This window comes from Hypanus sabinus, chromosome 6 (genome assembly GCF_030144855.1).
Source record: "Hypanus sabinus isolate sHypSab1 chromosome 6, sHypSab1.hap1, whole genome shotgun sequence".
Classification (NCBI taxonomy): domain Eukaryota; kingdom Metazoa; phylum Chordata; class Chondrichthyes; order Myliobatiformes; family Dasyatidae; genus Hypanus; species Hypanus sabinus.
The window spans coordinates 34,629,509-34,651,780 of NC_082711.1; the positions used below are offsets into that span (position 1 = coordinate 34,629,509).

The 22,272-nt window shown below is 40.1% G+C and overlaps 1 protein-coding gene across 4 annotated transcripts in view; it reads left to right on the forward strand.

Moving 5' to 3' along the window:
- The window catches only part of pfkpa (phosphofructokinase, platelet a), a 119,383-nt gene that overhangs the window by 46,186 nt on the left and 50,925 nt on the right, over positions 1-22,272 (forward strand). For 2 of the 4 annotated variants that reach the window (XM_059971919.1, XM_059971917.1), the window contains exons 6-11: positions 9,470-9,514; positions 9,631-9,739; positions 13,890-13,985; positions 16,939-17,031; positions 17,163-17,288; positions 20,781-20,845. In XM_059971919.1, the coding sequence (XP_059827902.1) occupies positions 9,470-9,514; positions 9,631-9,739; positions 13,890-13,985; positions 16,939-17,031; positions 17,163-17,288; positions 20,781-20,845 (534 nt within the window). Of the gene's footprint in view, positions 1-9,469; positions 9,515-9,630; positions 9,740-13,562; positions 13,659-13,889; positions 13,986-16,938; positions 17,032-17,162; positions 17,289-20,780; positions 20,846-22,272 lie in introns of all 4 variants that reach the window. The other 2 variants (XM_059971916.1, XM_059971918.1) reach the window with 1 other exon arrangement.

The window sequence follows — 22,272 nt, forward strand, 5'->3', positions numbered from 1 at the left end:
TTTGGGCCCCTTACTTAAGAAAAGCTGTTCTGGCGTTGGACAAGGTCTAGAGGAGTTTCAGAAGAATGATCCCAGGAATAAAAGGATTAACATGAGGAACATTTGTGCGCTCTGGGCTGAACTTTGTTGAGTTTAGAAGAATGGGGGGGGGGGGAGGGGGATCTCATTGGAACCTATTGAGTATTGTAAAGTCTAGATAGACTAGATGTGGAGAGGGTGTTTACTATAGCAGGGGAGTTTAGGACTGGAGGCACAACATCAAAATAGAGGGACATCAGTTTAGAACAAAGATGAGAAAAAATATCTTTAGTGATATTGTGGAGAAACTGTGTAATTCATTGACACTGATGCTGTGCAGGTTGACTCCTTGGGTATATTTAAGGAGGAGGTTGATAGGTTCTTGTTTAATCAGGGCATCACAGTTGCAGGAGAATGGGGTTTAATAAATGAGCCAGTGACGAAGCAGATTCAATTGGCTGATTAGCCTAATTCTGCTCCTATGTCTTATGGTCTGATAGGAACCTTATCAATCGTTTTGTACTCAGCAATGATGTTATATGACATAGAAGCAGATTTTGGCTATTTGGTCCATTGAATTCGCTCTGCTGTTCAATCGTGGCTGATTTATTATCCCTCTTAACCCCAATGTCCTGCATTCTACTAGGAACCTATGATGATCTCGCTAATTAACAATTTAACAATCTCTGCTTCAAGTATACCCGATTACTTGGACTACACTGCAGTCTGTAGCAGTGAACTCCATAGATTTGCCACCCTCCAACTAAAGAAATTCCTCCCCATTCCTGTCCTAGTATTGCCTCCCTGAACAAGAGGGTGCAGCAGCGCCTCCAGTTACTAAGGACATTAAGACAAGTGAGGCTTCCCCTGCCCCCAGTCTCAACTGAATTTTAGAGGAGCACCATTGAGAGCATCCTGACAAGTTGCATCTCCATCTGGAATGGGATCAGCTGAGCATCAGACCGGATGTCCCTATAAAGGACTGTGAGAACATCTGAGAAGATCATAGGGGTCCCCCTTAACATCCATTGGGACGTTTATCAGGAGCACTGAATATGCAGGGCCCTTAGAATTAGCAAGAATCTCATCCATGCATTTAGCATTTTTGACTTTCCACCATCAGGTGGAAGACTCTGATGTTTTGAAAGAAGAATGGTCAAAGCGGGAAACAGTTACTTTCCTCAGGCCGTTGGAGCTTCTGAACTCCCTGCTGCAATCAAAGTGTCACCAGTTAATCTGTGCTGTATCTTACAATATTTAAATGTTGTTTATGTGTAATTCATCTGTAGATTTAATCCTTACTTTCCTAAATTATTGTGTGTTATATGTGTGGTATGTACTACTGTGTTTTACACCCTGGTTTGGAGAAAAGTTGTTTCATTTGACACTATATACGTATATAGTTAGGTGACAATTGACTTGACTTCTAAAGGGACATCCTTGTATTCTGAATCTGTGCCCTCTGGTCCTAGACTCTTCCACTACAGGAAACATCTTTTCTACCTCCACTCTAGCTAGGCTTTTCAATATTCAATAAGTTTCAATGATATCCTCCCTATTCTTCTAAACTCCAGTGATTACGGACCCAGAACCAACAAAAGCTCCTCATATATTAACTGTTTAATTCCCAGGATCATTCTTATAAACCTCCTCTGAACACTCTCCAATACCAGTACGTTCTTTCTTTGATGTGAAGCCCAAGTTACCAGGACCAAACGGGGAAAGCTGAAGGCACTCAGCAGGTCAAGCAGCATCAGCGGGCGGAGAAATAGCGTCAGAACAAGGATGGCCCTTTAGAAACACGAGCGTTGGAGAGATCACATAGAACCACCCTGTCTGGCATCAACAGTAATTTCACAGAACCACTTAGATTGCATTTCTCCCCCATTCTGATGTTCGCCGTGAACAACAACTGAACCTCTTGACCATGTTTTCGTGCATTGACTTACTGCCACCTGATTGACTGATTAGATAATGACAGGAACGACAGGTGTGTAGATGTACCTAATAAAGTGGCCACTAAGTAGATTTTGTTCTTGCATAAACTGAATTCTCCAAAATGCAGATTGTTGTTTTATGGCGCCATGCAGGGACATTAAAGATTTGAGCATTTATTTCCCCAGTGCTTTTCTAGAAGAACATAATCCTTTTTAACATGAAGAACAACTTGGGAATTATCCTACCTAGACAAAAGAAATGTGTGATGCTTTGTTTTATAAATAATGCCAATGAGTTTCAGTGCTTCCCTTAAAGTTACTGCAAGTTTTGCACTAAATTTGTTTAGTGGCGGGGTGGGGGGGGGGTCAAATAAAAATAGACTAATAATTAATTATTAAGTAGAGAATGCTTGCTTCTGTGAAACAAAGATGCTTTGGGGAAATGGTCAACAGACTCTATAATCGCATTACAAGTTTTATCATTTGCTTTTTACTGCTTTTAAAAAGTTTGAGATTGTTACACTCATTACTAAACTATTGACTGTGATCTAGCCAGAACCATTTCTGAACTCCTTTGTTATTTTAACCTTCAACTTTTCTTCTTTATAACAAGGATTTAGAAGTTTTCTCATACTTATAATTCCTTTATCTCTGGTCATCTCCAAGAATTTTGGCTTTTAATTGAACACAAAAAAAAGAGAACAATATCCTGACTGTGCTACAAGCTCTCACCCACTTGTGTATTCAACAAGACCCGACACTTTGAATGAGGCCACTTCCTCTTTATTGTTGTTGCATGGATATCGAAGAATCCCTCAAGCAAAATTTATAGAAAACAGCAGAAGTATGTGTGACTTTGAAGGTTAGAATCAGTGAAAGAGACTCCATTCTTTCTCCACGCAATTTTCCAAATTGTGTCCAGAATTTCTGAATCTCAGATAGCATGACTCTTGATCAGAGCGACATGGGAGCTCCAGTGTACAGTTGACTGAAATCAGCCATGCAGATAGAGTGGGTGGTGAAGAAAGTTTTTAGCATGTTGGTCTTTGGTCATGGCATTGCGCTAGAAGTAGGACAATTATTGTTGCAGCTTTACAAGTCTTGGGTGAGACCACACTTGGAGTATTGCAGATGTTTTTGGCCACCTTGTTATTGAAAGGACATTGTCAAGTTGGGGAGAGTACAGAAGAGATTTGAGTTATAGAGTGCCTGAGTTATAGGGCGAGGCTGGCCACAGTGGATCATTATTCCTTTGGAACGCAGGAAAATGAAGGGTCACCTGATAGAACTTAATAAAATCATGAGGAGCGTGGATAAGGTGAGGTGGTCATAGTGTAGTCCCCAGGGCTGGAGAGCCCCAAACTAGAGGGCACAGAAAAGATATTTAAGAGGCCTGAATGGTAACACTTTTATATAGAGGATAGTGAGCACCTGAAATGAACTGCCGGAGGAAGTGGTAGAGGTGGGCTCAGTTGGTATTTAGATTGGTGGGTTAGTCCAAGACTAGAGGGCACAGCCTCAGAACAGAGGGTTATCCATTTAGAACAGAGATGAGGAGGAATTTCTTCAGCCAGTGGTTTGGTGGAATTTGTTGCCACAGGCAGCTGTGGAAGCCAGGTCATTGGATGCATTCAAGGTGGAGATTTGAAAGGTTTTTGATTAGTTAGAGTGTAAAAAGGTTATGGGAAGAGGGCAGGAGAATGGGGTTGAGAGGGAAATGGATCTGCCGTGATCAAATCGCAGAGCAAACTTGATGGGCTGAATAGCCTAATTCTGTTCCTATATCTTGTGGGCTTATGGTCTTCCATGGAGGGAATGGGCCTGGAGGGTTATGGGCAATATTTTGGCATCTGGGTTTGGCAGGAAAAATGGCTATTTGGGCTGAAGGGCCTGTTTTATATGCTCTATTCCTATGAATCTATAACAACACAAATGCAAACGAGACCGATTCTTGCCAGTAATACTCTTCCCCTGCTGCATATTATTGGTATAAAAAAAATGAGATTTTAATAGAAAATGTATGTATCACTTTTGACAGGATAAAAGTTCTATTCATAGATCAAATGCTGGAGTTGACAGTGATTTTTAAAAAATTCTTTTATTGGTACTTGAGCATCACTAGCAAAGCTAACACTTTTTTGCACAGCCTAATTGCTTTTGAATTGATGAAATCCTTTTGATTATGATATTTCCAAAATGTAACATAGATAGTTCCAGAGTTTAGCCTCAGTAATAATGGAGGCATAGCGATATATTTCCAAAGCGACACACAAAATACTAGAGGAACTCAGCAGATCAGGCAGCATCCATGGAAATGAATAGACAGTCGTCATTTCAGACCAAGATTCTCCTTCAGGATATACTTCCAAGTCAGGATGGTATGCGATTTGGTGGGAACCTGCTGAAAGTGGTATTCTCAAGCACCAAAAGCTGTTGTCTGTTTTGGTAGCAGAGGTCACAGATTTAGGAGATGCCTTTAGGATTGTCTTGTTGAGTGAGTAGCTATAATGTACTTGACTGCTAGTGGTGGATTGACTGAGTGCTGTGGGTTTCACCAAGTATTTCTAGCATTTTGTGTTCTTGTTCAATGAAACATCCTTAGAGGTATGCAATGGGGATCTCTTATCCTACTTTGCTGGTTTAGTAGTTTATCTATTCTAAGACTTAGTGTGATACGACTTCTTTTTGTTAGCAGCCAAGGAACAGGTTTGACAAGTTATTTGTGGTTACTGTCTCCGTTTATATATGGTACTGTGCAAAGGTTTTAAGAACATGTATATAGCAAGGGTGCTTAAGACTTTCATACAGTACTGTAATAATTTTATGCATTGCAGTATAGTGCTACCGCAAAAAAAAGAACAAATTTTATGATATGTGTGAATGATGACGTGGGTCTCCATTGTGGACTGAGAGTGAGAAGAAGGCAGTGAGAGGGAAATCATGGCTGGGTAAAGGGAGGGGAGTGAGCAGGGAACCCCAAGCAGATGATCTGTAGTGATCAATAAACCAGTTGTGTGAAATGGTGGTGTTTTGGGGCTAGGTGTGCCTGCACCCTGCCACCCCACTGCCCTTGACCATCCTTCTCTGCCACCTGTCCCACACCCCTCCAGTGGCACTCCACCCTCGCCTTTCCCAACATCCTTTATTTCTGCCAAAGTTACAAACTCGCTCGCTGCTCCATGTTGACAAATGCAGTACTGTGCAAAAGTCTTAAGCACCCTAGCTATACATGCTGTATGTACCTACAGCACCCTCCGACTTAAAGCTGTTTCTCTGCTGTATAACGATCAGAAACAGACCAAAGCCACTAAAGTACTTTGAGAGACTATTCTCATATACATCAATCTTGAACAAAACTACTGCAGCTTTTTGAGTGGATAACTATTAGATAATTGAATATTGGATAACTATTATTCCAGATTTTGGCTTATCTTCTCCTTGCTTTCTCTCCGTTGTGCACGTAAGACATCTTTTAGTATAACTGATGGTAGCTTGTGTCCCTTGCCGTCTGTGCTGATGGGTGTATTGCGGTTAACATTATTGTTAAATAGCAATTAGAAAATGTCAGATGCTAAAACTTCAAATAAAAACAGAAAAAGCTGGAACCTCTATATAGGCCTGGAGGCATTCTTCATAAGAGAAACCGCATTAATACTTTGAATCCAAGATGGTCTTGGTCCTGAAACATTAATTCTTCATCTCTTTCCACAAATGCTGCCTGATCTGACCATTTCCAGTGTTCTCTGTTGTGCTTGTTAAAGCCAACATTTTAAGCTTCACCCTGCTATTCATGTCTGTTTATGTAAATGATCAATTATTGTCCGTCACAAGATAAAGGCCAAAGAGAGGGCATATAATAGAGCAAAAAGTAGTAGGAAGTTGGAGGATTGGGAAAGTTTTAAAAACCAACAGAAGGCAACTAAAAAAAGTCATTTTTAAGGTCAAGATAGAATAAGAAAGTAAGCTAGCCAATAATATTGATGAGGACGCCTAAAGTTTCTTCAGATACACAGTATAAAAGAGAGGCAAGACTGGATATCGGACTGCTGGAAAATGATGCTGGAGATTCTGCGGACAATGAAATAGTGGACAAATTGAATAAGTATTTTGCATCAGTCTTCACTGTGGAAGACACTAGCAGTTTCTTGGGGAAACTGGAAGGTCTGAAGGTAGATAAGTCACCTGAACCAGACGGTGTACATGCCAGAGTTCTGAAAGAGGTGACTGAAGAGATCGTGTGGGCACTAGTAATAATCTTTCAAAATCACTAGATCTGGAATACTTGAAAATTGTAAATGTCACTCTCCTCTTCAGAAAGGGAGAGAGGCAGAAGAAAGGAAACTGTAAGCCAGTTAGTCTGACCTCAGTGGTTGGGGTCGATTATTGACAATAAAATCTCGCTGTTTGGAGGTACATGGTAAAGTAGGCTGCAGTCAGCATGGTTCCTCCAGGGAAAATCTTGCCTGACAAATCTGTTGGAATTCTTTGAAGAAATAACAAGCAGGATAGACAAAGAAGAATCAATTGATATTGTGTGGTTGGATTTTCAAAAGGCGTTTGTTAAGAAGTCATACATAAGACTGCTTAACAACTTTGGGGCCCATGGTATTACAGGAAAGATACTAATGTGGTAGAGCCTTGGCTGAGTAGATGGACTCAAAGACTGGGAATAAAGGAGCCTTCTCTGCCTGGCTTCCAGTTCCACAGGAGTCTGTGTTGGGACCAGTTCTTTTTATGTTATATGTATGTAGGCCTCTAAGTCTCAATAGACCATGGATTTGCACCTTGGAAAGTTTCTGGGGTGCAAGCCTGGGGAAAGTTTTTTTTATATGGAAGACCAACAGTTGCCCAAGCTGCAAGTCTCCCCTCTCCACACCACCAGTATTGTCCAAGGGAAGGGCATTAGGACCCATACAGCTTGACACCGGTGTCATTGCAGAGCAATGTGTTGTTAAGTGACACGCAGCCTCAGCCAAGGCTCGAACTAGCGACCTTCAGATAACTAGGCAAAAGCCTTATATCAGTGTTATATCGTTATATATCAATGATTTGGATGGTGGAATTAATTGCTCTGTGGAAAAGTTTGTAGATGATATGAAGATGGGCGGAGGGACAGGTAGTTTTGAGGAAGTAGAGGCTACAGAATGTTTTGTAGATTAGGAGAATAGGAAATAAATGGCAGATGGAATACAGAGTCAGGAAGTGTATGGTCATGCACTTTGGTAGAAGAAATGAAAGGGTTGATTGCTTTCTAACTGGAGAGAAAATACAAAAAATGCTGAGGTGCAGAGGGACTTGGGAGTTCTTGTGCAGGAATCCCTGAAGGTTAATTTTCAGGTTGCGTCTGTGATGATGTAGGCAAATGCAATGTTAGCAATCATTTCAAGAGGACTAGAATATAAAGGCAAGCATGTAATGCTGAGACTTTATAAAGCACTGGTGAGGCCTCACTTGGAGTATCCTGAGCAGGCATGGGCCCCTTAGAAAGGATGTGCTGAAACTGGAGAGGGTTCAAAGGAGCTTCACGAAAATGATTCCAGAATTGAATGGCTCATCATATGAAGAGCGTTTGATGGCTGTGGGCCTGTATGTATTCAACAGAGTTCAGAATAATGAAGTGTTACCTCATTGAAACCCATCAAATGGTGAAAGGCCTTGATAGAGTGAATGTGGAGAGGATGTTTCCTTTGGTGGGAGAGTTCAAGACCAGAGGACACAGAGTCAAAACAGAGGGGCATCCTTTGAGAATGGAAATGAGGAGGGATTTCTTTAGCCAGAGAGTGGTGAATCTGTGAAATCAATTGCCACAGGCAGCTGTGGAGGCCAAGTCTTTATGGATATTTAATGCAGAGGTTGATAGATTTTTAATTGGTCAGGCATGAAGCAATAAGGGGAGAAGGCAGGGGATGGTGGTTGAGAGGAAAATTGGATCAGCCATGACGAAATTGTGGAGCAGACACAATTAGCTTAATTCTGTTCCTATAGCTTATGGTCTTGTATTTTAATCAGCTTGTGATAGCTTAATCTATGTAATCTGTTTCTTCAGAAGAATCACAGTCCTTTTGCATTTGATGTGTGTAATTTTTATTGATGGAACTGTCGTTCACACCCTTCTACATGGAAAGTCTGCTTTTGTCATTTTCACCCAAAAGCAAAATACTGCAGGTGTCAGATATCTGAAATTAAAAGCAGTGCTGGATATACACAAACAAAAACGAGTGAATGTCAGTAAACTTCTGCAGATCAGACCAAACTAAACCCATTTTCCTATATGCGATCCATATCACTGTTTTCTGCTGGTTCATGTACATCTTGAAATACCTCTTTAACCCCACCATGATCCTTAACTGTGTGTTCCAGGCACCTGTCACTCACTACAGTCAGATAATAAAATTTTCCTGCCAATCTCGTGTCAACTTCTCCCTCTCAACTTGTAGCTTTACATGCATCCTGTGTAGTGAAAAATAGAATTAATATTATCATTAGGACTGGGAAATAGGTGAGATTAAAAAAGAGTTTGCACAGAAAGCTGTGGGAAATGGAGATCAAAGGGGAAGATGTGCGACAGGGTAGAGGACAGCAATAAACCGGATGATGCAGATGCTGGTGTTACTGAATGACAAAGCACAGGAATGGCTGGTGAACAGAGGTTACGTTGGATGATTGGACATATAAGTGGTGAGAAGTGAATGAAATCAGACATAATAAAGTTAGTCAATCTTTTAGAATGAGTAAGTGGGTGGAGTTGAAGAGAGACTGTACTGCTGTTGCCTGTACCATGAAGTAACAACAGTTTTTCAATTTATTGTTTGTTCTATCTGGAGCGTTAGATTGCTTTCTGTGGAGTAATGAATGCTGAGGGGAGGCTTGAAGATGTTTATAAAATGATGAGAGCCACAGCTAGAGTAAATAGTCTGTGTTCTTCAAGATAGAAGTGTCAGATACTAGACGATGTAGCTTTAAGGTCAGGGGGGAATGTTTAAGTGAGAAGGTTTTTTTTGAAATGTACAGAGTTTTTGGTGGTTGGAACGTATTGCGAGGGGTAGAGGTGGAAGCAGTTAGGATAGCGGCATCTAAGAAATGTTTATACAGGAACATGAGCATGTAGAGACAGAGGTATGGATCGAGTGCAGGCAAATAGATTTAGTTCAATTGGAAATCCTGTTCAGCACAGCTGTCATAAATTGAAGGGTGTGTTTCTCAGCTGTACAGCTCTGCATTCTATCTCTACGTTTTCGATTCCAGTGGAAGGTCAACAACCTAAACTACTATCTGTTTCTATCTCTGCAGATGCCACTTTGAGGTGTATTTTCAACTTTTGTTGTTTTGTTCTCATTTTGATCCTGGCCCGGCAATTTTCATTATTTTTAAAGGTGCAGACTTTTCCAGGAATGTTCATACAAAAGAGATTTAATTGTGCTTAACAACAATAATCTTTTGCTGAACACAATTGCATCCGGATAAGCTAGAGAGGGAAGACAGAGTGGTTTGTAACACTTTCCTTCTTTTCACAGCCACCAGAGGACCTTTGTGTTGGAAGTGATGGGTCGCCATTGTGGGTGAGCAAACGTGACATTTGACCAATTGTTTGAAAATCAATTTGGTTTGAAGTGATTGACAAATACCTTTCAAATGTAATAATTTGAAATTGAAGTGGAGTTTGTCATTGCTGTAGGTACCTTGCTCTAGTGAGTGCCTTGGCCTGTGGTGCAGACTGGGTGTTCATACCAGAAAGTCCTCCAGGTGAAGGATGGGAGGATCAGATGTGTCAGAAACTGTCAGAGGTAAAGTGTTGTTCTTCTTCTCAGCCCTTCGGCATTGAGGATGATTTGCATAGGCTTGGGTCCATCGGGTCCTGAGAGCACTGAGGTCAGTGTAGGATCTGCAGATTCTTCCACTGATGGCACAGGACATGCCAAGTGCATTTCTGGTGAAGTGGTGCCCTACTATCAACATTTCGACCATAAGACATAGGAGCAGAATTAGACCATTCAGCCCAATGAGTCTGCTCTGCCATTCCATCATAGCTGATTCATTATCACTTTGAATCCCTTCTCCTGACTTTTGCAGGTAACTTTTGCTCTTACTAATCAAGAATCTATCAACGTCCGATGACTTGGCCTCCACAGCCATCTGTGGCAATGAATTTCACAGATCCCTCAACCTGTGGGTAAAGATTTCCCTTGTTTCTGTTTATGCAAGCTTCATTTCTCCTTTACTGAAAAATAACTTCTTGGCAAATAAATGAGAAATGACATACAAAATTCATCCTTTTAGTTTAAAGGATGCTTTAGTAAAAATCAATGAATTACCTCAACATGGCCATCTGAATCCCTCAATTTTCAAAATTGTTTAATGTCATTTCCTATACACAAGTGTAAGGAGAATGAAATAATCGTTAACAAAGAAGAGATGCTGGAAGTCCAAGCAACACACACAAAATGTTGGAGGAATTCAGCAGACCAGGCAGCATCTGTGGAAAAGAGTATAATCGACGTTTCAGGCCAAGACCCTTCATCGGGACTCCAGATAATAATTGTTAATCTGTATCCAATGCAGTGCAAAAAAAGCCACAAAAGATAAAGAATACAATAATAATAAAGACAGAATGAATATAAATACATAAGATTATATATACAGTACATTGGTCACATGTCCAGAAAGTGACATTAGGCTGTACATAAGATGAGTGACAGGAAATGGTAGAAGTAGTTAGTGGATGGAAATGTTGATCAGTTTTACTGCTTGGGGAAAGCAATTGCTTTTGAGTCTTGTGATCTTGATGTGGATGCCACATAGCTTTCTATCTGATGAGAGTGGGACAAGCAGTCTATGAGCAGGGTGTTTAGGATCTGTCATGATGTTACTGGCCCTTTTCTGGCACCCTTCTGTATATATGTCCTTGAGGGTGGATAGGCTGGTGTCAGTGATGTGTTGGGCAGTTTTGACCACCCGTTGCAGAGCCTTTCTGTCCGCTGCAGTGCAGTTTCTGTACCAAGCAGTGCTGCAGCTTGTTGGGACACTCTCTACTGCATCCACAATTCCTTTTCAAGATTCAAGATTCAAAAACATTATTGTCATTCCAACCGTACATCAGCTCTGCAGGGCAGAATGAGACAGCGTTTCCCAGGAGCAGTGCAATCAGAACATAACAAACGCAACACTAAATAATAAACATAACTGTAAATAGTAAAACACAACAGCCACATATCTGTTTAAAAACAAGTTATAAGTGTCCATTGCAAGTTAAATGTCCAAAGCAGAGTCAGATAGAGCAGCTATTTAGCAGTCTGACTGCCTGTGGGAGGAAGCTGTTTAGTAACCTTGTGGTTTTAGTCTTGATGCTCCTGTAACGTTTACCAGATGGCAGAAGAACAAACAATTCATGGAGAGGGTGTGAGGGGTCTTTAATGATGTACCGTGTCTTCTGGAGGCATCGACTCTGAAAGAGGTCTTAGACAAAAGATAGGGAGACCCCAATAACCTTCTCTGCTCCCCTAACCACCCTCTGCAAGGCTTTTTTGTTGGCAGAATTGCAGCTGGAGTACCAGGTTGTGATGCAAAAGGTCAGCACACTCTCAGCCACGCCTCCATCTTTATCCTTTGTTTTAAGATCTTAGCCAGTTTGTTTTAACAGACTTCCATTATACTCCATTTTTACTTTAGAATTATACTGATGCTTATGTTTTTCTCAATTCTATTTATTTATCAAGTGTATCTCCCTAGTAGTCTTATTCACAAAGTATAACAAAACCACAGTGAGAACAGCACAACCACACATTCTCTTCTCTTGGAGTGTTAGGTTTAGTTGTACATGAAATACAGGGTCTTGGTTCTTACTGAGTATGATTATTTAAAAGCCAAACCCAGGAAGGCTCTTCTTCCATCTAATTCCACAGCCAGATCTTCATTTACAAAAAGAAATCTTGGCATTCTTTCTGGTCTTCAGTCCTTTAGATCCTTAATTTTGTGGAATGCAAGTCTATATGCCTCTGTTTAAATACAGTGGATCACTGTCAAAACTAGTATCTGCTTTCAACATTCGGGTAAGGAAAGAAAACTTAACTGCCCATCAATAGATGGTTGCTTGCAGTGACGATTTGTGTTGACAGCGCATTGGCTCATTAGAGATAAGTAAGTTGATGCCCTTGTCAAGTTAGCAATACAGTTAATGTTACAAACAAATCATCAGATCACATCTCTGAAATAATAGAAATGTTATGGCAAAGGGAAGGAGACCACTTGGCTCATCATATTCTGCTGATTCTATATGAGAACAATTTAACTGGCTTCTTCCCATTCCTTCAAGTGTTTGCTCAACTCCCTTTTGAACAACACAATTTACCATTAGCCCCAACCATTCACTCCAACCCTGACAGTAAAATATTTTTTCCACAAATCACGGCTGATTTTGTTTTTGTCAGTCACTTTCATTTTATTTTCTCTGGCTCATTCCACCAATAGAGGGCTATAGGTAACCCTAGGTAAATTCTAAGGTAGGGCCATGTGTGGCACAACTTTGTGGGCCAAAGGGCCTGTATTGTGCTGTAAGCTGTCTGTGTTTCTAATGAGGTTAGTAAATCTACCTCTGTACCATTTAAGATATAATATCTCCACTTGATTCATTTTCAACTTTTTCTATTCTGTGAAGAATTGCTGTAGTGTCTCCAGTTGGATCACATAATAAAAATCCTTCAACTTTGCATCTCTTAGCTCTGTCCCAGACTTGAAACTATGGATAGTGCTTCAGTGACGGTACTAACTGTGAATAACTTTCCTGTTGTGATTGGATCTAGCTTGGAAAAAGGATCATTCTTAATATGTTTTGTACCTTTTTGCCTCAGTTTATTGAGCACATGGTCCTGAATGTTTTTTTTTCAATAACTTGCTCAAGCTACTCCAACTTTCAATGTTTATTCCATACATGCTCTGTTGAACTGTTTGTACAATAGTCCCTTTAAACCTGTCCTCCCAATGTGTCTTTTAAATCTTCTTGTACATTTCTCAGTTTGTTCCATATTCACACCACCTTGAGTGTGCAAAATTGCCTTTCAGGTCCCTTTTAATATTGCCTCCCTTCTCACTTTAAACCTCTGCCCTCTAGTTTTTGTTCCCTTTCCGCAGGAGGAAGAATATGTGCTTTGACCCTGACTCTGCTCCTTATGATTATTTTTCAATTTATTAAGCAATACTTTATTTTGACATTGAAATATTCACACGAGGGTCATGTGCTCCCTTATGATTTCATACACCTCTGAAAGGTCATCCACAGTCTCCCATGCTCCAGTGGACACAGTCCATTCCTACCAAACCACTCCCTCTCGCTCAGTGCCTCGAATTCTGGCAACATTTCTTGTAAACCCAATGTTTTTGTTTGTGTTACCAAACTCAGTCAAACTAAAGGTATTTGATGGGAGAGGCTTGTAAAATCTTCATTAACAGCTCACAAACACAAAATGCTGGAGCAACTCAACAGGCCAGGCAACATCTATGGAAAAGAGTACAGTTGACATTTCGGGTCAAGGAAAAGAAAGATGAGCCATTAACAGCTTTCAGCTTACAAAATAATGGTGTCATTTTTCCAGCATTTCTTTCTGTGTTCTTTAGAACCGTTCAAGGGGCACCAGATTGAATATTATCATAGTTTCTGAAGGAGCAATTGACAGACAAGGACAGGCAATTTCTTCCAGTACCGTTAAGGATGTGAGTACCTAGACAAAATGCAAGCATGGAGCACATTACCTGCTCATAGTTTCACTCCCAAAGTATCTGCCTAACACCGGGCCATTGACATTAAACTTTTCTTGTCAATAAATAGGAGGATGGACATTTCTATTAGATGAGAATTTTCTGGAAGGAAACTATGAAAGCAGAATGTGCTCCTACCTGAAATACAATGTTGTTTCATGCAATCTTAATTTTTTTCTCTCTCAGAACCGTGCGGGAAAGAAAAGGCTGAATATCATAATTGTATCAGAAGGGGCAATAGATTGTAACAATAAACCTATAACTTCTGACATGATTAAGGACGTGAGTACAGACGTGGTGGCACCAAGCTGCCTTGACAATTCCTGCAATGCCACAGTAACTTTTGCTTGCTTTTGAAATATGTTTTTCCATAAATCGCAACAACTGATAGTTAAAGCAGTGTTCCCTTTGACACTCTAATCAAAATCTTTTAACTTTATTTCCCCTTTAAGTTTTGTATTTTACCGTTGTTATTTTCTGGGGCAAATTTATGTTCTTCCAGTGTTAAGTTGGTTATGGATATGATAGATTCGGCTTCTATAGTGCACGTGCATGGATCCTTTATCATATAGTGGGGTTACTTATTCACATATTTAGTGCATGCTGTGTATAATGATAAATAATCTTCCTAATTTGAAAAAGGACTTAATCAAAATCAAATTCTGATTTTTTTTCACATATTCATTGCATGCAGAGTATAGTAATTGTAAACTATCTTAATGATCTGATAAATTTTATCAAATTCTCTTTGTTTCCCATAGATTTATTGCATGTGATGTATAGTAATGACAAGCAAACACATTATAAAATGCTTTTTGGCAGTACAGTGAACCAGGAAATAATGGTGGCTTCTATTCATCTCTCTCCCACACTGGGCTTACACCTTATATATTGTGAAGTGAGTCAGAGATGATTAGTAAGGCATCAGCAGAGGTCGAGGAAGGGACTCTTCCTGGATTTCTCAGCATCTTTGTTTCTGTTCCTCTGGGATTACTGTTAATACATCTAAACACAACACTAATTTTTCTCATCTAAATTTTAAATAAAAAGAATCTTACTGTGTGGACAAAGTTACAGCAATGATTTCTAATGCATCTGGCAAAACATTTGATTCCCAGTAATCCTCCTGGAATTTCGAAGCAGGGAGATGTTTATTTCCTGGATATTTTGTAATGGAAACGTGATGTGGCCCTGCAGGAGTGGAACTCCACAGAGGTGTCAACCTCTGATGTTTTGGTTTCTGGTTTTGCTGTTAAATACCTATTTTGGAAGTAAATTTTATACGAAGTTTTTTTTGCAAATTTGAAGTATGTAAGCACTCGGGTACTTTTCCCAACATGTCAGTTCTCATGACAGGTGCTTGATTCATCAGTGTCAATCTGATGGTAAACTTGCACAGTTATAGATAATGGAGCATTTCATAGAAGGGATTAGCTTTCCTGCATAGGAGGAGAGTTTAGATGAATAACAGGATGATCAATTTAATTTATCTTATTTTTGAAATGTTTGGGAATTGATCAATAAGATTCTGTTAGTTTGAATTCTGAATTTGTTTTATTCCATTGGTTATTTCATCTTCCAAGTAGATGCTGTTTATCTGCCAGTAATACTGTTGCCTGACTAACCCACTGAATTAACTTGCTTTGCATCTTGTTTACCACTTAAGTTTGTGGACCCGGTGCACACCTTTCTTGCTCTCTGTTAGATATGCTGTTTGATCTACTCGATTAAAATTTGAACTAGAACGTTATTGGACCTTTGACAAGGTTCTGCACGAAAGGTTCAATTGTTAGGAATTAATATTGAAGTAGTAAAATGGATTCAACAGTGGCTGGATGGGAGATGCCAGAGAGTAGTGGTGGATAACTGTTTGTCAGGTTGGAGGCTGGTGATTAGTAGTGTGCCTCAGGGATCTGTACTGGGTCCAATGTTGTTTGTCATATACATTAATGATCTGGATGATGGGGTGGTAAATAGGATTAGTAAGTATGCAGATGATACTAAGGTAGGTGGCATTGTGGATAATGAAGTAGGTTTTCAAAGCTTGCAGAGAGATTTAGGCCAGTTAGAAGAGTGAGCTGAACGATGGCAGATGGAGTTTAATGCTGATAAGTGTGAAGTGCTATATTTTGGTAGGAATAATCCAAATAGGACATATGTGGTAAATGGTAAGGCATCGAAGAATGCAGTAGAACAGAGTGATCTATGAATAATGGTGCATAGTTCCCTGAAGGTGGAATCTCATGTGGATAGGGTGGTGAAGAAAGCTTTTGGTGTGTTGGCCTTTATAAATCAGAGCATTGAGTGTAGGAGTTGGGATGTAATGTTAAAATTGTACAAGGCATTGGTAAGGCCGAATTTGGAGTATTGTGTACAGTTCTGGTCACCAAATTATAGGAAAGATGTCAACAAAATAGAGAGTACAGAGAAGATTTACTAGAATGTTACCTGGGTTTCAGCACCTAATTTACAGGGAAAGGTTGAACAAGTTAGGTCTTTATTCTTTGGACCGTAGAAGGTTGAGGGGGGACTTGATAGAGTTAGATAGTTAGATAGAGGGATAGATAGAGTGGACATGGATAGACTTTTTCCATTGAGAGTAGTGGAGATTCAAACAAGAGTACATGAGTTGAGAGTTAGCGGGCAAAAGTTTAAGGGTAACACGAGGGGGAATTACTTTACTCAGAGAGTGGTAGCTGTATGGAATGAGCTTCCGGTAGAAGTGGTAGAGGCAGGTTCGATATTGTCATTTAAAGTAAAATTTGATAGGTATATGGACAGGAAAGTAATGGATGGTTATGGGCAGAGTGTGGGTCAGTGGGACTAGCTGAGAGTAAGCGTTCGGCATGGACTGGGAAGGCCGAGATGGCCTGTTTCCATGCTGTGATTGTTATATGGTTATATGAAGGCAAGACATCTTCTTGCTGATCACTGCATAGTTTTCAAAAGGAGCATTAGAAAAAGTGGGGCTCTTTTAAGAACAGAGATTAAAACCAATTTATCTAGCAGGATCTTGTACTGTAATACCTACAATAAACCTAACTTTAAATTCCAGATTATGATGGTTCTGATTTGTGCCCTTAACATGTCTTGTAAGTCCACTTACTAGAATGAATTAAAAAGGATTAAGATAAGGGGGAATCAACCATAAGTAAAGCACATTTGCCTCTGCGTTGTCAGGTTTCTTATCTTAGGATGATTACTGACACTTTTCTTTCACCACAATTTCTGGCAGCTTGTAGTCAAACGATTGGGTTATGACACACGTGTGACCATTTTGGGTCACGTTCAGCGAGGAGGTACACCTTCTGCGTTTGATCGAATCTTGGTAAGTGGAATGCATCACCTCATAGAAAGCAGACTCCTAATAAAACAATTTTTGTTACAATAACGTTTTTATTTAAACTGTAATAATAATTTCAACGTGGTTCTTGTTCTTGTGCGTGCTTTGTGCTCTAGGCCAGCAGAATGGGGATAGAGGCTGTGCTTGCCTTGCTAGAAGCTTCACCAGAAACTCCAGCCTGTGTTGTGTCACTGTCTGGGAACCAGGCCATCAGAGTTCCTTTAATGGAGTGTGTACAGATGGTGAGTAGTGAAAATGAGTCAATTGCGTAGTGTTCAGCCGGCCCCAACCTGTTGCAGGACAATCATGCTTGGCAGAGTTGCAGCGGCAGCTCTGGTTCGTATTTTATGATTGATCTTTAATACTTGGGCTTCAAAGCGAAGGTTCCTTTTTTGTGCTTGAAGATTATTTCATTGATGGCTGTTTGGCACTTTGATCACAATAAACTGTCCCAATTTTCAGATTCAGAATGAGTTCTAAAATCTATTCAAGAATATTTGGCAAGCTATTGATTTTCCCAGTTGACTGGCTATTTGAATACTGTTAACTACTCGGAATGAGTTCCTCATTGTTAGAAATTTGAGTTAAAATACCTCCTTGCTAAATCCTATCATAATTTCCATTGTAATATTAACAAGGAGAAATTTCACAATAATATTCAAAGGTCCAAGTAAATTTATTATTATCAAAGTACATGCAGTATATGTCACCATATGAACCCTGAGATTCATTTTTATCTTGTGGTGGGCATGCTCAATAAATCCATGATAGCATAATAGAATAATAGAATCATTGAAAGACTGCACCAACTTAGGTGTTCATCCAGTGTATAATGGACAGCAAACTGTGCAAATGCAAAAAGAAAGCAATAGTAATACATAAGTAAGCAATAAATATTGAGAACGTGAGTTGAAGTGTCCGTGACTTGTGGGAACATTTCACTGATGGGGCAAGTGAAGTTATCCCCTTTGATTCAGGAGCCTAATGGTTGAGGGGTAATAACTGTTCCTGAACCTAGTGGAGTGAGGCTCCTGTTTCTGCTCCCTGATGGCGGCGGTGAAAAGAGAGCGTAGCCTGGGTGGTGGATGCTGCTTTCCTGCGACAACACTTCGTACAGATATGGTCAATGGTGGGGAGCATTTTACCTGTGATCAACTTTACTGTTTTGTAGGATTTTCCATTCAAGGGCATTGGTATTTCCATACCAGGGTGTGATGCAGCCAGTTGATATACTCTCCACAACATATCTATAGAAGCTTGTCAAAATTTTAGATTTCATGCCAAATCTTTGCAAATTCCTAATGAAGTAGAGGTGCTATTACACTTTCTTCATAATTCTACTTGTGTCTTGGGTCCAGGACAGGACCTCTGAAATAATAACTCCTAGAAATTTAAAGTTGCTAACCCTCTCCAATTCTGATCCTGTTATGAATGCTGGCTCATAAGCATATGTGAGATCTCTGGATTCCTCCTGAAGTCGATAATTAGCTCCTTGGTCTAGCTGACATTGAGTAAGAAGTTGTTGTCGTGGCACCTCTCTGCCAGATTTTCAATCTTCCTCCTGTATGTGTATTCGTCACTACATTGATTCTGCCTTCAACAGTGGTGTTGTCTACAAACTTAAGTATAGAATTGGGAGCTGTGCTTAGCCTAAGTATAAAGCGAACAAAGCCGACGGTTTATGCACACAGCCTTGTGGTGCTGATGGAAATTGTGGAGAAAATGTTGCCAGCCTGAAATGACAGGTGTCTGTAAGGGAGGAAATTGAGGATCCAGTTGCACAAGGACACATTGAGACCTAAGTGTTGAAGCTTATTAATTAATTTTGAGGATCTAATGGTACTGAATTCCAAGTTGTAGTCGATAAAGAGCATCCTTGTGTATGTATCTGTGCTCATCAGATGTTCCAGGGCTGAGTGAAGAGCCATTGAGATGGAATCCATTGACAAAATTGAAGTTGTGAGCTAGACAAGAAATTATTGCACAAACTGTCATGCCAGGCCATTTCACGGGATCAGCTTTGCATCCCTGTCAACCCAACCCAACCACCTATTTTTTTTAACTAAAGATGTTTTCTTTATCTTAAAAATATACATGTATTTTGCTTCCACACCTTTGAGGAACGGAGTTTAAAAGACTCATCACACTCATTTGTGTCTTGGATGAGATGCCCTTTATCATTATACAGAGACCACAAGATCTCAGTTACACCACAGGGCAAAATTGTGTCCACATCCACACTGTCAAGCTCCAAATTGAATCTGAATCTTTCAGAGGAAAGATAACAAAATGAGTGTGGGACTTGGAAAATGTGTTTTCAAAGTAGTTCAACTGAAGAAACAAGAGTCTGCCTGGTAAAAGCACAATCAAAGAAGAAACTGCTGTTTTTAATGGTGACCATCTCCTCCTAGCCGGTCACTGTCCCCGTGGCATTTAAAGTGAATCCTTCACAGATAAATGAAAGGCAGGCCTCTTAAGTAGTGTGTGGAGATGAATAGGCAGGGGTTTCCATTAATGAATGATTGGCTTAAGTGAGTTCCATCAGTTAAACAGTGGAATGGAGATTAAGGAAGATCAATTTATAAGCGCCATCAAGAAGTTAATGGAAAGAATACTGCAGTTTGGATGGCGGTATGGAGATATGTTTCTACCAAAAGAAATATAGCCTGCAGATCACCCTTGGGCAAAGTGTAGCACCTGCTTAGCTCCCACCTATCAAGGTCACGGAAAGCCATGGGAGCAGGTGGTCGATGGTCGTATGAGCAACTGGTGCAAGTTCTGGTTGTGTGACCACTGACGCCAGGCAGACGATCTCTGAAGAGTATTGATATTGCGTGGGATCACCAGTCTTAGAAAGTCAATGCCTAGAAAAAAGGAAATGGCAAACCACTGCTGTAGAAAAATTTGCCAAGAACAATCGTCAAAAGACCACTCCCGTCACGCAACATGGTACATAACGAATGAACAAACTTCTGAAGTCTGATACTCTTTTACTAGATAAATAAATTAATCTGAACCTTAAAATCAGCCAGTGCCAAAATGGGAAACACAGCAACCAACCATCACGTCAATAACTGCTTCACATGTATGTCTTCCTTTTTCCATCACTAAAAATTCCAAATACATGTATTGTCCAGAGTAAACAAATGTTTCACAGCTCATCAACTGTTAGAAACGTGTCCTGGGGTCAGCATCTGTCAGCCACTGTATTCAGCCTGTAGGTCTGTTCTCACAACTGGAATAAAAGACTCAAAAATACAGTGAAGAATGCTGAGCTGCTCTGTTGGGTGTGCAGTAGCCTAATGGCCATGGTAATGGGTAATGACCCACAGAGTCTGAATTCAAATACCACCATTACTAATTGGCTGGTGGAGTTTCTTTGGTAGGTTTCTTACCAACATGTGATAAAATAATGGTAAAAGCTGATGGATTGTCAGACATCCCATTTTCCCTTATCTCTGGAATTCAGTACCGTGTTTGAACCAAGGCTTTGAGTCTCAAAAAAGCAAATCCCCTTATCTTTCTTTAAACAAATACTAGCTGTCAAAGAGAATTTATAACTTTGTAGATTTTTAAAAAGAAAACCTATGATTCTATTTAGCAGAAAAAAGCCCTGAACAAAGAATAAAATGGAAAGTTTCTTGAAAATTTCCACTTGAAAAGGAGAGTTATAATCTTTCTAGATAGATGTTTCAAACTTAATGATATTAACTTTTTAAAAAATTTACTATTAGACAATGGACGTTCAGAAGGCCATGGATGAAGGGCGGTTTGATGAAGCGGTGAAGTTGCGTGGCAGGTAAGATGATGTTTGACTTGTTCGTAGAGTGAAATATTATTTAGTTGTCTTCAGCTTTATAGTAAGCAAGTGCATCCTGTCAGACATTCAGCCCATGATTTTCACAGACCAAGATGCGTTACTTATCTGCAGCTCTGATCTCATAGTTATACTGTGTACAGTTCTGGCCGTCCAGAAAAAGGAAAGATGGCATTCAGCTGGAAAAGGTGCAGAAAAGGCACAGTAGTGTAGCAGTTAGTTTAACACTATTTCAGTGACCTGTGTTCAATTCTTTTGCTGCCTGTAAAGAGTCTGTACATTCTCCCTGTAACCATGTGAATTTCCTCCAGGGCCCCAGTTTCCTTCCACATTCCAAAGACTCATGGGTTATGAGGCTAGTTGGTCACATTGGGTGTAATTGAATAGTGTGGGCTATTTGGCTTGTTACCATGCTGAATCGGTAAATAAAGAAATGATTCCCGGATTTTACTGGTGTTGGGAGTTTGAGATACGAGTAGACAAGAGAGGGCTGGATCCTGGTGGTTGTGAGGTGACCTTACATAGGTATATAAAATCATGGCAGACCTACATAAGGTGAATAGTCCATGGTCTTTTTCCTTGGATAGGGAAGTCTAATAATGGAAGACAAAGGTTTAAGGTGAAAAGCGAAATTCTTAAAGGCAATTTTGTTTAAAAATGGAGGGCACTTGGCATGTGAAAGAAACTGTCAGAGGAACTGGTGGAGATGAGTACAGGTATAATATTTAAAGACACGGATTTTTTTAAAAAAAAGCTTCAGAAGAAAATGGGTCAAGTGCAGGCAATTGGCATTGGTAGGAAATTAGTTGGTATGGACAAGTTGACCCTTAAGCGCTCTTTCTGTGCTGTATAATTGAATGATTCTGTGAAGTACAGTACAATATGTTACCCAGGTAGATTTCCATTGTCTAGTTCAACTAAGACATGCTGTTTGGTGCGTGTGCTAAGAAAGGTTAAATGCAGTCAATGGAATGAGTTTGCATTTTTCTGTAACAGAGCATAGTGGAGCAGCTACTGAAGTGCTGAATCAGGGTGCTAGAAACCCAGGTTCTGTCCTGACCTTGGAAGCTCTCTGTGTTTACACGTTCTCCCTGTGGCCGCACCGGTTCCCTCTGGGTTTACTGTTTCCTCCCGCATTCCAAAAACGTGTGGGTTGTTGGGTTATTTAGCCATTGTAAATGACCCATAATCTGTAGGTGAGAGGTAGAATTTTAGGGAAGTTAATGGAGATATGGGTAGAATAAAAAAAAAGGGATTATTGTAGGATTCGTGTCATGAGTGCTTGTTGGTCAGTGCAGATTTGATGAGGGCCTCCTCTGTACTGTATGACTACAATTACTGGCTAAAAGGCTGAAACATATAGACAGGAACACAAAGTAGTTTTCTTTTTCGTTATTCCCGGGTTGTAT